At 34.9% G+C, this 16,531-nt stretch overlaps 1 protein-coding gene across 2 annotated transcripts in view; it reads left to right on the plus strand.

The window, feature by feature from the left end:
* Nucleotides 1-16,262, plus strand: part of OSBPL8 (oxysterol binding protein like 8) — a 102,624-nt gene extending 86,362 nt beyond the window's left edge. The window contains exons 21-24 of one of the 2 annotated variants that reach the window (XM_032221260.1): nucleotides 6,276-6,363; nucleotides 10,908-11,007; nucleotides 11,509-11,611; nucleotides 15,680-16,262. In XM_032221260.1, the coding sequence (XP_032077151.1) occupies nucleotides 6,276-6,363; nucleotides 10,908-11,007; nucleotides 11,509-11,611; nucleotides 15,680-15,815 (427 nt within the window). In that variant the 3' untranslated portion in view covers nucleotides 15,816-16,262. The remainder of the gene's footprint in view (nucleotides 1-6,275; nucleotides 6,364-10,907; nucleotides 11,008-11,508; nucleotides 11,612-15,679) is intronic. The other variant, XM_032221261.1, reaches the window with a different exon arrangement.
* Nucleotides 16,263-16,531: the final 269 nt, after the last annotated feature.

The raw sequence follows: 16,531 nt of genomic DNA on the forward strand, positions 1-16,531 counted from the left end.
ATATTTGCTTGCTGGTTTCATTACCCAATTTGGTAGCATCATCAGTGCATTGGTGAAATACTTCCAAGCAAACAAACCCCAAAACCATCCCTTCTTCCTGTTGTAAAACCACCTCATTTTCCCTTTCTTTTCTCTCTCCCTCCCTTCTCTACTTTCTTCCTTCTTCCTCTCCTTTCCCTTCCTTCTTCCCTTGCCTTTCTCCCACTCTTCCTCTTCATCTTTCCCTTCCTACCCTCTCTCCTTCTCTTCCTCTCCCTCCCATCCTCCTCTCCCCTCCTCTTCCTTCTTTCCCCCATCTTCCTTTCATGTTCTCCTCCTTTCTCTCTTTCTTTTCTATTATTGTAGGTGTCTCTTTCCGGCTTCAGTTTATATTTCCTTGGAATGGTATTTCTGCAGATGCAAATATAGTTTGATATCATTTCTTATTCCCTTACCTTTGCTAATCTATAGCTAGGATAGATCCTAGCTATATTTTCCTCCCCTTTATATCTCACTCTTGGCTGTGTACTTATATATTTAATATTTTCTTTTCTAGTTTCCTTTCTCTAGCCAATAATAGAATCTCCCCCGTGTCTTGGAAGTACTCCAATTCCTCTTTATCCTTTATTTTCATTGTCAACCTATTCATCTCTGCACAATCAAATATCTTTTTTATTATCTCCTCTTCTGTTGGTAGCTTATTTGATTTCCAATTTTGGGCAAATACAATTTTTGCTACTGTAGTTACGTATATAATCAAATAGATATCCTCTTTCTTGAATTTCTCTGGGATAATACCTAATAAGAATATCTCTGGTCTAAATTCTATTTCTTGTTGTAACATTTTCTTTAACCATACTCTTATCTTAGTCCAATATTCCCTTGCTTCTGCACATGTCCACCACATATGATAGTAGGAGCCTATTGCTTGTTGACACTTCCAACAATTTGCTGATTTATCTTTAGACATCTTTGCTAATTTTCCGGGTATCATGTGCCATCTATAAAACATTTTGTATAAGTTTTCTTTATAGGCCGTTGACATGGTTAATTTATAGTTCCTTTCCCATAGTTATTGCCACTTTTCTAGCTCAATCATGTGGCCAAAATTCTGTGCTCAAGTTAACATTGTATCTTTAACCACTCCTTCTAAGCTAGTTCTTAATAGGTAGCTATATAGTTTTCTTAATTATTTTTTCTTCCATTCCTATGAATATCTTATCCAGCTCCGAACTTCCTAAGTTAAAACCGCATTCCCTTTTATCTTTTTCATATCTTGCTTGTATTTACAATTGTGGAAACCATCCCGTATCAATCCCTTGTTTATCTAATTCTTCTTTTTGTTTTAATTCCCCCCTTTCTGTTAAAATATCTTTATATCTAATGATATTTTTCGTACTACTAATATTTGCATGTGTCAATGCTTCCATTGTTGAACGCCACATTTGTATTCTAAATAGTATTTCCATTTCATTCTTTCCCATATTATTAACAATCCATTCCTTACATAATGTCTTTGAAAATAGCCATGTACCTTATTTTTACCATACCACAAAAAAGCATGCCAACCTAGTTGCAAATCATGACCTTCCAATGTCAATAATCTTGTATTACTCAGTAGAATCTATTCTTTCATCCAAGCTAATCCCGCTGCTTGATAATACAATTCCCAATTTAGTAATCCAAATCCACCTCAAATTCTTGCATCTTGCAACCTTTTTATGTTAATTCTTGCTTTTTTCCCCTGCCATATATATTTCCCCACTATTTTGTTCATACTTTCAAAGAATTTTTTTCTCCAATTTTATTGGTATTGTTTGGAATAGGTATAGCAATCTTGATAGTATATTCGTCTTTACTACTGCTATTCTTCCCATCAATGATAATTGTAGGTTTTTCCATCTTTCCAAATCTATTTCTATTTGTTTTCACCTTATCCTCCTTTAGTGTTACACACCTTGATGTCAGTTGAATACCCAAATATTTCACTTTTTTCACCACTTGTATAGCTAGTTTCCCCATCAACTCTTTTCTATTTTTCTGTCATATTTTTCACCAAAATTTTTGTTTTATCTTTATTGATCTTCAAGCCTGCTACTTCTCAATATTCTTCTATTATTTCAACTAGTTTTGGCCCTGTTTCTATTGAATCTTCCATAATAAACACCAAATCATCTGCAAATGCTTGTAGCTTATATTCTTCTTTCTTAACCCTCATCCCTTTGACCTCTTTATTTTGTCATATTTCTCTGTTCAAAATCTCTAGTGTCAGTATAAATAACAATGGCGATAGTGGACAACCTTGTCTAGTTCCCTTCATGATCTCTATCTTTCCTGTCATCTCACCATTTACCATTACCTTTGCCGATTAGTTATTGTATATCGTTTTGATCATATTTATAAATCCCTCACCAAATCCCATCATTTGAAATTGCATTATCATAAATTGCCAGTTCACATTATCAAAGGCCTTTTGTGCATCCAGAAATAGCAATGCCATTTGCTTCTCTGAGTGGGCTTCGTAGTATTCTAGCATATTTAATATGATTCGCAGATTGTCTCTGATCTGTCTCTTAGGGAGAAATCCATTTTGGTCTGTGTGTATAAATTTGTTTAAGAGTCTCTTCATTCTTTCTGCCATTATTGATGCAAAAATTTTATAATCTACATTTAGTAATGAAATAGGTCTGTAATTTTTTACTTGTAGGTCTGAGTCATCTTTTGGTATCAGTGTTATATATGCCTCCGTCCATGTTTATGGTATCTTTGCCTCCCTTAGTAAGTCATTAAATATTTCTAACATTACATTGCTTAATACTTCTTGTAATGTTTGGTACAGTTCTGCTGGTAATCCATCTGGTCCTGGTGTTTTCCCTTTCTTTGCCTTTTAATGCCTTCTATTACCTCCATCATTGTAATTCTTTCTTCTAGTGCCTTCTTTAAAAAAATTGGTTTTCTCTAAGAATTGTCTTATTTTCCCTTCTGGTACCCTCTCATGTTGATACAGCTTGTTATAGTAGTTCTCAATTATTATTTTCTTTTCTCCATTTGAATGTTGTGAATTCCCTTCTTCATCCATCAGTTGGTTTATCAGTTTTTTTCTCTTTCCTTTTTCAACTTGTAGGCCAGCCAACATCCTGGTTTATTTGCATTTTCAAAAAAGTTTGTTTTGCCAATTTTGTTTGCCAAATCTTCATTTTCTATCAGGTTCAGTTTGTGTTTTTGCAGTTCCAACATATTTTTAACTTTTTTGTTTTGTGGGTTTCTCTGCAGCTCCGTCTCTAAACTTTTGTATTCTAATTCCAACTTCTTTTGAGTTTGTCTATTCTGCCTATTCTTTTTCCCTAAATATGTCATTGCAAGACTCTGATATATGCTTTACAGGTGTCCCATACATTCTGTAATGATGTGTCTTCCTTTCTATTTTCCTGGAAGAAATAAGTCAGTTCCTTTTCTATATATTGCTGGAAACTTTTTTCATTTAATATTCTTAAATTTAAAGTCCATCTCTCCTTTTTCCTATGTCTCTTCCAAGTCATTATTATTGGATTATGATCAGCCCATGTGCTTATGTCTATGTCTATTTTGAATGTTTTGAGTATTAACTCTGTTGACATCCACATCATATCTATTCTTGACCAAGATAAGTGTCTGTTTGAGTAGAAGGTATATTGTCTTTCTTTCGGGTGTGTTATTCTTCAAATGTTTTGCAAATTTAATTATTCCGTCATTGTGAAAAATGTTTTGGGTAGGGTTTTTCTTGGCTTCTTGTTCATCTTTGTGGATTTATAGTCTATTCCATTATTTACAATTGCATTAAAGTCTCCTAGTATACATATATCTTCGTATTCATATTCTATTATTTTTTTATGCACTTTCCCAAAAAATTCTTCTTGTTTATCATTTGGGGCGCATATTGACACTAATAATATCTTTCTCAGATTCATCGTTATCTCCACCATCGGTATTCTCCCCTCCGCAGCTTCAAAAATTATATTTGATTGGATTGTCCTTCTGATATATAATGCTATTCCCTTTTTACTTTGGACAGCCAGAGTTGTGTATAAATTACCTAGTTTTACCTGTTCCAAAAGTTTTCTGTCTTTGTTTCTAATATGTACTTCCTGTAAGCATATAATGTCCAATTTCAGTTTCTCTAGTTTATTGAATGTTCTTCTTTTTATTGCCGAGTTTAGTCCATTTATATTAATTGAGATTACTTTTATTTCTTCCTCCATATTATTGGTTTATAGGTTTAATTGATCTTATCGTTCTCAGCTCCCTCTTTCCTTTGGCCTTTGCTCCTTCTCTTAGCACTTTCTCTTCCTGTTCTTTCTCCGTCCTCCCTTGATCTTTCTCCTGAGTTTCCTGGGATTTAGTTCTTCCCTCTTCTCTTACCAACATTTCTTCTTGTGCTACTATATGTTGTTCATAAAATAATTCTGCTTTCTCTAGAGTATCTAATCTGTGCCTTTGTTCTTGCCCATTTACCAAAATTTCGTCTGGAACCAGCCATCTAAAACTCACCCCTTTCTTAATCAGACTCTTGGTCAGGAAGTGGTATTCTTTTCTTATTTCTCTAACCTTCTTTGGAATTTACTTCAATACTACTATCTCTTTGGACTTGTATTTGATTCTAATACTTCTTATTGCTTGCAGTATTTCATTTTCTAGGGTTTTTAAAATAAATTTTACGTGTATCTCTCTGGGCAATTTATTTCTTATTGCGTATCTTGTATGTACTCTAAATGTCTCATCCATTCCATCTAAAATGTGTTCCTTACTCCTTTCTGTGACCCCTGAGAGGATTTTTGCAATCTTCTCTGCTAAATTCTCTCCTTTCTCCTCTTCAATGTTCTGGAATCTTAAGTAGAATTCGGATCTTTCCATTTCCCAGAGAATGGAGGATTCATCTTGCTTTTTATCAATCGTTATCAATTTATAATTCATCTCCTCCACTTTTTTCTCTGTTATTTCTGCTCTTTCTTCCACCTTTTGCAATCTCTGTTCATTCCCCCCCCCCATCATTTCCTTAACTTCTTTCAATTCATCTTCCACCTTGCCCACTTTGTCTTCTACTTAGTTTATTTGCTCCTTGAGATCCTTAAGATCCGTGTGTATGGCTTGCAACATACTTTTCAGCTCTGAGGTAGCTTTATCTTGTTGCATTGGTATACTTGTTACTTTCTGTGTTGCTGGACTGGGTGATGTCGCTGTTGCAGATGCATATGATGTTATTTTCTTCATCTTGGTGTTTGATTCTGACATTGTTGTTTTTGAGTTATAATCTGATTTTATAATCCAAAAGGTAAATTGGTAAATTAATTGTAATCCTGGAATTGCCCATAGCAGCTCAAACACCAGCCTTTAAAAAAAACAAAACCCAACCCCCGTTCTTGGACCCAGTCTTCAGCTTCTTGCTACCTTAATCCATTCGCTTTGTAGTGCCAACATGTGGTTAAAAACAGAAAAAGAAAAAAACCCGGGGTTGAAAAGGCTCTCAGCTCAAAAAAGAAAAAGGCCCCAAAATTAATTCCACAGTGGTAAACCACACTTCCTTGCAAAATAGCAAAGGAAAGAAAAAAAAATGCGAGTCGGGGCGGTGGGGGGGAAGAAGGAGAAAGATAAACATTGCATTGGAAAAGGACCAAAGTAGAGAAGTATAAAAAGAAAAAAGAAACCCTTTAGTCTGAGTTGGTTGGTGGCCATGAATTCTTGAACTGCTCTCCATTCCACATGCATGAAAAGAAGATTGATGTCCTCAAGTACCATAACGTGTGCCACAGGTTGAAACAGTTCAGGTAGGCAGATTGCAGCAAGGAGGTTGATAATTGCCGATCTTGCTATAGATTCAAGCAGCTAAGGCAGGAAGGTTTTTAGCAATCTCTTCTGACCCCTACAGCCCAACTTCACAAACAAACCTCACAACTTGTTATCTGCAAAAAGCATCCCCTGGAAGACAACAAAGCTTCTCAAATAACATAGCTACATCTTTGCCCCAACTGTGGGTTTGTGCTTGAGCTACATATGGAAGCCAGCTTGGTGCACCCCAGTGAAGACATATACATGCATATGTTCAGTAATGCAAGAAGGTTGACTGTCTCACTCACAAGTCATGGATGAGGAAAGGTTTATTACAGACTGACCAACAACATGTAGCAACAGCTGGGTACTTATATAAGATGCTAATGGTATACATTTTTAAAATACTATAAATACTGCTTTGCTGAAAGTAATGAGTGTGACATGTTAATCATCTCACTTTATCTAAAGTATGTACATATTTTTGTGTATAGTACAAGACCATGGGATCCACTGAATGACATGATACAGTTTGAAAAAGATGGCATAGTTCAAACCAAAGTAAGACACCGTACACCAATGGTATGTTCTTGGCCTTATTTTTATTACTACATTATTAAGTTGAGATTTCTCTAGGGACAGAGAGTTCCCTTGAAATAGCCATGTTCTGCCTTCATTTCTCTGACAAGTGAAGTATTCTGTTATGAAGAGTTCAATATCTGGCCTGCTTGCAGCTGTTATTTTAAAGCTTATGCCTATTTGTTTTTCTTAACAGACCTTTTTTTCTGAGCTCTGTGCTTTATATTTGTAAAATGTATATTATGCTATACGCACTTTAGACAGTTGCACTGGGAATGACAAAGTAATAATTTGTTCATTATAATTTAACCTGATTTAGATATAACCATTTTTTTTCCTAGCTATGCCTGTTTTTTTCCTTATATAACCTTTTCTCTTTAAATAAGATTCTGAGCTCCATCAAAAAGTTGTCCGTCTTGAATATAACAGATGAAGAAAACCATGACACTAGATTTATTCTAAAGCAGCATAGATGTATCCAAAACCTTTAGGACTTATTTATTTCATATTTAGCTTTTAAAACAAAGTTGAACGGCACACCCTTTATGATAGTGTTAATTTTGAGTGATCTGGGTCTGCGGTTCACACTTATGAGAGGATGCAAGGCATATACTGAACAGCATGTGACAATGCTAAGAAAATGGGAGAGTGCCATGAAATGGGGAGGACCATATCACATGCATGGGTTAAAACCAGGGTTTCTTCTTCTTTATTTTTTCTGATTTTGATGGGATATTGGGGAAGGGAATCTGTCAATCCTATTTATTCAATAGCTTGCACAAGACTTTTAGTGTGTCTTCCAACTAAAAATATGATGTAAATGTTTTATTAATTTTTTAAAAAAGAATTTAAAACTAATACAAGGTAAAGGAGGGTGGGGAGGAAAAAGGCAAAAAGTACCAAAAGAAATAGAAGCATCTGATTTCCTTTGCAACAAACATAAATATGATTACAAATCACACATATGCTCGTCTCTTAATCTGTGGTTATAAAAACACTTTTTATCTAATATCTATTTTTATAATCATAACAAATCAAAAGTTCATTTTTTCTGTTTTTTCTGTTTCATGCAAAATGTTTATAACCAGCAATAAATATAGGTAAAGATAAAGGTTCCTCTCGCACATATGTGCTAGTCGTTACTTACTCTAGGGAGCAGTGCTCATCTCCGAAGAGCCAGCTCTGTCCGAAGAGATCTCCGTGGTCATGTGGCTGGCATGACTAAATGCCAAAGGCGCACGGAACGCTGTTACCTTCCCACTAAAAATGGTCCCTATTTTTTTGCTTGCATTTTTTACATGCTTTCGAACTGCTAGATTGGCAGAAGCCAGTAATGGGAGCTCACTCTGTTAAGCAGTGCTAGGGATTCGAATTGCCAACCTTTCTGATTGACAAGCTCAGCGTCTTAGCCATTGAGCCACTGCGTCCCTTGCAATAAATATACATGTTGTCTTTTCTCTAAAAAAATATCTGCATGCTCCATCATCTTTATCAACCATTATTTTGTTGTGGATAGTCCTGGATCTTTCCACTTTTGAGCATAAATTTTGCTACAGTTATCATGTCTAAAAGCAAAGTTCCATGACTTTTTCTCCCCTTTTGATCTATTGGTCCCCCCCAAAAAAGTTTCAATAGTACATTTATCTTTAAAATCTTCTAAATTAGTGAATGTATTTATATCCAATATTTTCTGGCTTTTTGATACATTCACCAAATGTGATAAAATGTCCTTTCATCTTCATATTTTCCAACATGTTCTCCAACATAAAAATGAAATGCTTTTATACATTCTAGACAATTTCTCTGGTAGCATATACCAATAGCACATACTTTTATGAGCATTCTCTTCAAGATTACAATACTAAGCAAACTTCAATCCTTTCAAACATGTATTTCCCCTTGATCCATTTTATATTATAACCAAAGTTTTTAATCCTTATCATACATTTGTTCACATTCTTCTGTCTCAAATTTTAACTAAAGTTTATATTAGTAATGGCATGTTCAACATTTGTACACAATTCTGTTTCAAATGTTGTCTTATATTCTTAAAACCATAAAATCCACTTTAAATCTTGATGATAATTGTAGATAGGAAAATCATTGGCAAGTATACTCTTCCATTATTATATTTTCTCTTGATTTTATTTTACATTTCTCTTGAGAAAATTCTATTATCATACGATAATTGTTTACGCTTACTTATATTTCTCTTCTATAAAATCTTTCTTGTTCTGAGAGCCACAAAGCTGTTTTTCGACACAACCTAGATTCACATTTATTCAATATTCTCAGACTGTCATGTCTGAAGTAATGACTTTTAAACTTTACATTAACCTTAGCTTTATTGTACCACAAACATACATGCCACTTCCGGCAGCCAGCCCACAACCATAGAGCGCACTCCCAGAGTGGCCACTGCCGGAAGACTCGGCAGCCGATCTCCGGAGTTTGGAAGCTGGAGAAGAAGTTATGCTCGGAGCAAGGTGGCGGCAGTGCCCTGGCTCTGTACAGAGAGCTGGGCCAGGGCATGGTGAGGCTGGGAGGCATGCAAGCTGGGGCAGAACAGGTGCTCGCACAACCCCCCTTTCCAGCCAGGCAAAGTGCCATGCACTGACCTAGGGGTATCCCGAATATGCCAAGCCGCAGGAGCTGGGGGGTGGGCAGAGCACCACGCAGCTTCGCAGCTTCGGGATACCCCTAGGTCAGTGAATGGCGCTCTGCCCAGCTGGAGAGAGGGTTGCCGGGCAGCTGCTCATGAGCATGGTCACCTCATGGCTGCTGTGTTGCACTGCGGCGACAGCGCAACACAGCCATTCGCCCCTGAGGCTGTGCCCGGCTTTTCAGGAGCCCGCTTGCAAGAGAGCAGCCGCCCGGTAACCCCAAAACAAAAAACCCCTCCCCCCCAAGGCCCAGGCCATATTTTGGGGGTCAAAAGAAAATAAGACCCTGTCTTATTTTCAGGGAAACACGGTAATACCCAAATATTTGACCTTCTTCTCAATCTTAAAACATATTTTATTCATCAATTCTGTTTGATCTTGTATTTCCATGTTTTTGATAACTTTTTTACCTTGTTTATTAATCTTAAACTTTATGCATCATATTCTTTAATTTATTCATTAATAATTCAGTTCGCTTTAAAGGGACTTCCCAATTCAACACTAGATTATCTGCAAAAGCTCTTAATTTATATGTCACCCTTTAATCTTTAGCATCACAATCTTCTCATTGTGTCAGTCTCTAGTCTGTATTTCAAGAAAGGATAAGGAGCCTTGTCTTTTTCTTCTTTTGTATCTCACATAGTTTGGCTAAATAGCCATTAAGAATTATTTGTGCTGTCTATGAAATATAAATTGACTTCACCTATTTTATAAAATTATCTTTAAAAAATCCCATCTTTTGGAGAAAGATGTTCATATCCTTTATGCAAATCAGAATGATATTGATAAAAAATAATATTATTCACCTTTCTTCAAATGTTGAAGACTCTCATTTATCCTTATTTAAAGAAACCTCTGTATTTATTGAATTTATGTCTAATGTTACTAATTGAGCTATATATTTCAGTATGCACATATTTAAATATTTAATGGTTGAGTATAAATATGGTATTGATGTTCCTTTAGCGGATGGATAACCACATTTTCATGTATTGGCATCTTCTATTTGGAACAGTTAATATCTTGCTATTTTACTAGGCTTCTGTCATTTGCACCATCACTGGAATAGCATTGTGAGCTTTAGAAATCAGCAGAAGAATGTTGCAATGCATATTAATTTTGCTGCAGAGGAAATCTCTATTTATAGATTAATTACTTCCCAATATGTCTAAGAAATGAGGAAGACAGAACTTAATGTCTACATAGGCTATATTGCAGTTGCCACTTTGGAGGGAATCCCAGCTGGTCAAATCCTGAGCCAGTTGCAAAAACTTTCTTTATATGTTTCTACACAAAAAGAGCTGTAGTTTGGAGTTCACATGGGTTACTTTAAGATTTCCCTTTGATCCAGGTAGATTATGACATCTGCCTTCCAGCCAGAATTCTCAGCTGCTCTCTTTCAGCCCACCATAATTCCCCACCAAAAATTTCCTTTTTCCAACTAAAAATAGAGGAAAGTTTTGTTGCTGATTTTCTGTTGTAAACTGCACTATTAAAATTAAACAGGGCCACAAAGAATACTATTTTGGGATTCATTATAACTATGAAAGATGGATTAATCATTTATAAATGAATAATTTAAAAAACTGATTTGCAAGCCCTGCCCATCCTTACTGTATAGAATTTGGATCTATACTTGCTTTTCTGGAACCAGAAGATAATCAAATTCTTTATGCTGAAATGGCCAGAATGTTTATTGTCTCAAGGAATTTTATTCCTCTCAATGTCACCTATTGTCCTCCAGTATGGAAACTGAAGTGGGGTTGCAAGAAGATAGTGTAAACAAAGATTTGTACCACTCATTTCTTGCATACCAGCAGAAGGCTGCTAAGCATAACTATCTTTGTTTCTGAGCAATAAAGCTGATAAAAATGTGTATTACAGGTTACTGTTGCAAAAATAAAACGGTCTGCTAAATCTAAGAAAGAAGAATGTGGCTTCTCCTCACCAGAGCCTGATAATCCAGACTCATCAGGAAGTGAAGGTAAATGCTACATTGGTTTATTGTGCCCTTCTTTCTAAAACTATGATGAATAAAGTACAAGCATGCCTAAATTTCATTATCTGTAAATTAAAGATACTGTTTTTGTTTTGGTGCCTTCAAACCATTGTTGATTCCTGGCAATTACCTGGTTTAGCTTCTGAAAGTTTCATGATAAGATTTTTCGGGGTGGTTTGCTATTGCGTTCTTCCTAGGGCTCAGAGACATGGACTGGCCGAAATCACCCAGCTAGCTCACATGTCCAAGGCCTGAAATAGACTCTCAGGCTCCAGTTTTCTAACCCAGTGCCTTAAACAGCTACACTAAACTGGGTTTCCATGTTAAATTTATTTAGTATTTTAATGTCATTTTCTGTCCTGTCTTGTAAAATCATTTTTAAAATGGAAAAAAAAGTTTTAGTTCATATCTGGTAAACTAAAATAATTTGGTTTCTATATGATTTATATATTTTACCTGTTGACTAATTTTGAATTACTTCTGAAGCACAACTCAAACATAACACAAGAATCCGAAAGAAAACAGTAGATCTTGCTGAACTGCAAAGTGCCATTGAATCTATAAAGTTAACACAGGAAGATATTCGGAGGTATGTTTGTAGTATTTTTTTTAAAATCACATTCCATAACAGGACTATTGATGTTGCTGCATGCTGCACTCTCTAAATTCCCAAAATGCTCTCTACTACCTCAGCATAATTTCTGTTGGAGCTTTTGGGCACACATCCAAAAAAAAAAACATTAGGCTACACTCATCTACCATATTATACTTAAAGCATACATCTCTGGATTCTACATCAGCTCCAGAGATAGTATTGAAAACAGAGATTGTGCTTGACACTGTTGCTGTGCTGCATGACTGCCTCCTTATTTATGTGAAATAAAATCAGATGGGGCAGGAAATCTTCTGGGCTTTAAGGGGGAAATATAACTAAGTGTACATCTACATAAATGTATATAAATGTAACTAACTAAAAACCTAAAGATGCCAATTTAGGGATTTAGAGCAAACCTTGATCCTTTAAATGTCTAGATAACTAAAGAAACTCTGGTGAGAGATAATGCTGAAGTTATGTTCTCCTAATCAGTTTAAGATATGACTAATACACATTTTCATGATAATTTTTAAGTTACTGCTTAAAACATTTCTATCATGCCTTTCAGTTCCAAAATGCAAAACTACTGAAAATCAGAGATCAATGCCAAAAAAGGTAACATTTTAATAAAAGAATATATGGGGACATAAATATTAATATCTTGGTGTGAAAGCAAAGACTTCTCCAAGATTTTCCCTTTATTATTCAGTATAGTGCAAAATGAAATGTGCAGAGTGAAGGGAAAGAAGATTTAGCATAGATGGATTAGGTGGTAGATACACTTGACGCGGGGATCAGTGGCTAAGACGCTGAGCTTGTTGATCAGAAAGGTTGGCAGTTTGCCGGTTCAAATCCCAAGTGCCATGTAACAGAGAGAGCTCCCGTTACTTGTCCCAGCTTTTGCCAACCTCGCAGTTTGAAAGCACATTAAAAAATGCAAGTAGAAAAATAGGAACCACTTTTGGTGGGAAGGTAACAGCATTCCATACGCCTTCGGCATTTAGTCATGCCGACCACATGTCCACAAAGATGTCTTCAGACAGTGCTGGCTCTTTGGCTTTGAAACGGAGATGAGCATCATCCCCTAGAGTCAGGAACGATTAGCAGTTATGTATGAGGGGAACCTTCACCTTTGCCTTCAAATGCAGTTGATATATATTCATATATTTATATTCCTTGAAGGTCCTTACTTTTTAGCATCTTTATTCTATTCCCTTAATCCTATATAATATCACAAATCCTTTTTGTTTAATTTTATGCATATGTATTTGCACTATCTAATAAGGCCCCTTTATGGGGATTTTACTTTCATAATTTGAGGTCAATTTCTTTTTCTTCCAAATTTATGATAACACTAAAAATGTTACCTGGTTGGATAGTGAAACATCTGCAGGAAAACAATCAAGCTCAGAGAGCACAAAGAAACATAACTTGCCTTTTAGTTGATCATGCCTTAAATGAGTCCATTGATGTTGCTGCTAGTTGTCTTCTCTTTTCTTCCACTTTTCTCAGCATTGTAGACTTCTTAAGATAGTTAAGCCTTTGCATAAGGTGTCCAAAGTATGATATTATAAGCCTGCTCATTTGTCCCTCAGGTGAGAATTATAGATTGATTAATATAAATATATAAATATAGATTAATGATCCATTTGTTTGTTCGTTTGGCTAAACATGGAATTCACAGAATTATTTTACAACACTAAATTTCAAAATACTCTTTCTATCTGTTTCTTCAAAATTCAAATGTTGATTCCAAATACCATATATTATTCTGATCTTTGTACACAAAGATACATCCCAACTTTTTCCAAGGCCTTCACTGCTACTCTAGAAAGTGTTAGTCTGCAGCATATTTCTTGACTGCTGTTCCTTTACTGTTGGTGCTACAGGGAAAAGCTATTCTTCAATATCTTTACTGTCACAAAACTGGTCGCTGTACCTGATGTTTTTACAATTTTATTTAACATTAGACCTATTTTTTCATCATGTTCCTTGACTTTCTTTACTATAGCTTGCAGATCCTTCACACTTTCAACTATCAGAATAGTGTTATCAGCATAACACAGGTTATTGATTTTTCTTCCTCAAGTTTTAAAACAATTCTCATCTTCTTGCCATGCAGCTTCTCCCAATACATAGTCAGCTTATAATTGAATAAATAAAGGAAGAATAGCCAGCCTTCTTATCTTTTGCTGACCTAGAACAGTCTGTTTGCCATATTCTGTCCTTCGTGGCTTTATATAAGGTTCTCATGACACAGTGAGATGTTCTGGCATTTCCGATTATTTTAATAGAAATTAACAGAAAAAGATGCACATTTTCCTAAATGCATATATCTTTTTTTTAAAGCAAGAGTTAATATCCATATAAATTTAAGAGTGGAACCTTTGAACTTTCAGATTCAGTAAAGCGTTCAGAAACTTTGTGGGACATTATATCATCCGGAAGCTGAGCTTGTAATGAGTACTTTTTCTGCCAAAGATTGTGCTTTGTTAGCTTCAGAAGTAGATCCAAATGCTTTGTACTGTCCTAATGAATAACAGTATGAATTTGGTTCTTTAAATACGCTTACAATAGACATAAAACATAATTACAACATTAAGAGAGCTTGTGAACCTTCTAAGAACTACCCATCATCTTGCAATACTGTGACCTACACTATGATCTAAACTTCACTAAAATCCTGTTAATATATACAAAGATCCTTGTTAAACAATCAAATACTGTACTGCAGTGGTGCCCACATCAGGAATGAAAATTGGGTTTGATACAAGCTCTTCTTCATTTGTATGTTATGATGTGTACAAAGGAACAGGAGTTTGATCTCACTGCTGCTATGCTATCTTGGCTTATTTGACACACATTCCTCAGGAGAAACCATTGGTATGTCAAGTCTTTATTCAATAATACGCTGAATCAGTATTCAGTATCTTCTCTGACAATTGGAATATTTAATCTCTTCAAAATGGTTTTTGTACTTGAAATGTTTATATCGTGCTCTAATGAAAAAACCAACAATAACAATGTAGATATTTAAATTTATAATGTTATCTATTAGGAAAAAAAGATTATTATTTTTTAATCTGAATTTGCTTCTGACTGGGAGCCAAGTCAGAATGGACTATACTTGTAGTCATATGAAATATAGGGGGTTATTTCTGGAATCCAGACCAGGAAGCCTTCCAGAATGCTTATTGGATTTTCTGATAAGTGAAGTGAATCTCCATTCATTACACCCTCAACAATTGTGATGCTGATAGGTAAGGGTTTAATGAATTTGTAGATTTTTAGGCATCCCATAGCAATTTATTGGCTACATTTATTTCTATGTTACCTTTAATATATTTAATATTTATATAATTATATATTTAAAATTTGATCCTCTATTTGTCAAACCCTTTTAAGCCACTTGGAAATGAGGGTCAAGATATGCACTATCACCTATTCATGTCATAATTAATAAATATCTGACTGTACAGTATATGTATGATAGTAAAACAAATAATTCGAAGGAAAATAAGTCATGGGTTAAAAATTAATTCAGATGTAGTGTTAAAAAATGCTGAATATATGGAAAGAAGAATTGCATGAATATGTTTTTAAAATGTAGTAAATGCTACAATTAATAAATGGAATAGACTGCCTAGCTTTCTAAAGAAGTTAACATTCCAGTGTGGTGTTTTTTTTCCACACAATCGTTTTGAAATGTATAGCAGCAATGCTTCAACAACTTCTTTTCAGTTTTCCACTATCCAGTCATCCTCTTCTTATTTTACATATATCCATATCAATTACATAGCATACATTGCTAGAATAATTTGTACCATTTGTACTATTTTAATTTAGAAGCTGATAAATTTGGGAGCCATATTATTGCAAAGTTCAATTAACTTGAAAGGTTATAATTTTAAGATTCCAGTATATTAATTATCCTGCTTGGGAAATCATTGTTATAAAATTATAGTTGTCTGTCTATTTTTTTCAAATTTTTGATGGGTCTATAATGCTTACTTAAGAATTGGAAACGTGTGGATTAAACTAAATTCGTTTTTTTTTAAATAGGGATATTACAGCATTAAGAACACGAATGACTTCAAGTTTGCCAACGCCAGATAATAATTTCTTTCAATTCAAGCACTATGTCTTCATTTTGCTGATGGTTCTCCTGCAACTTATAATCAATTACTTATTCAAATAGATTATCTGGACAGAAGAATATCTATGAAATGGAATTATTACGGTCTTCATGGGACCATCTTTAAAGCTTGGTTTGGTTTCAAATGAGGCAATATTATCTACAGGGCCCAGAAGATTCAGACCTTTGACTCAAAAGATTGGGCTCATATGAAATATTTTGTTACACCATCCTAGCCAGATGACATGGACAATGCTTACGTGCCAGTACTACTTCTTCATATCTTCCAAATGCTGGATAACTGCCTTGCATGTTCTAAGGTGTCATAAACTATTATAAATATCAATATAGAATATATCAGTTTGGAATTTGAAGAGCCTATTTTGTTATAACCAATCCCTATTGGACATGCTAGCAAAAGAAGTAAATTTTGACCTAAGACTTTTCTTCCTTAGTTTAATCAACCTTACTTCAATATGAAAATAATGCCAAGGGATATTAATTCAGAAAATCCAATAATTGCAGAAAAATGAAACTACTCAGCTGTTCATGGTCATTAAGAACATGTGAGCTATTAATCATCAACATTGTATTAACTGCATCAATTTTCAGGGATAGTTAAAAGGGTTTCCCCCCCTTAGATTTTAATAATGGATCGTTGTTAATAGTATTAGTCAGTTTGAGAGAAAAAACATTTCAACTGTCCAGAGAAGTAAACCACTTTTGTGCCAAGCAGTATTTTGATTCCTTCCCAAATTAAAACTCTTGCTGACTGTTAC

The sequence above is a fragment of the Thamnophis elegans genome, chromosome 7 (genome assembly GCF_009769535.1).
Source record: "Thamnophis elegans isolate rThaEle1 chromosome 7, rThaEle1.pri, whole genome shotgun sequence".
Lineage (NCBI taxonomy): Eukaryota > Metazoa > Chordata > Lepidosauria > Squamata > Colubridae > Thamnophis > Thamnophis elegans.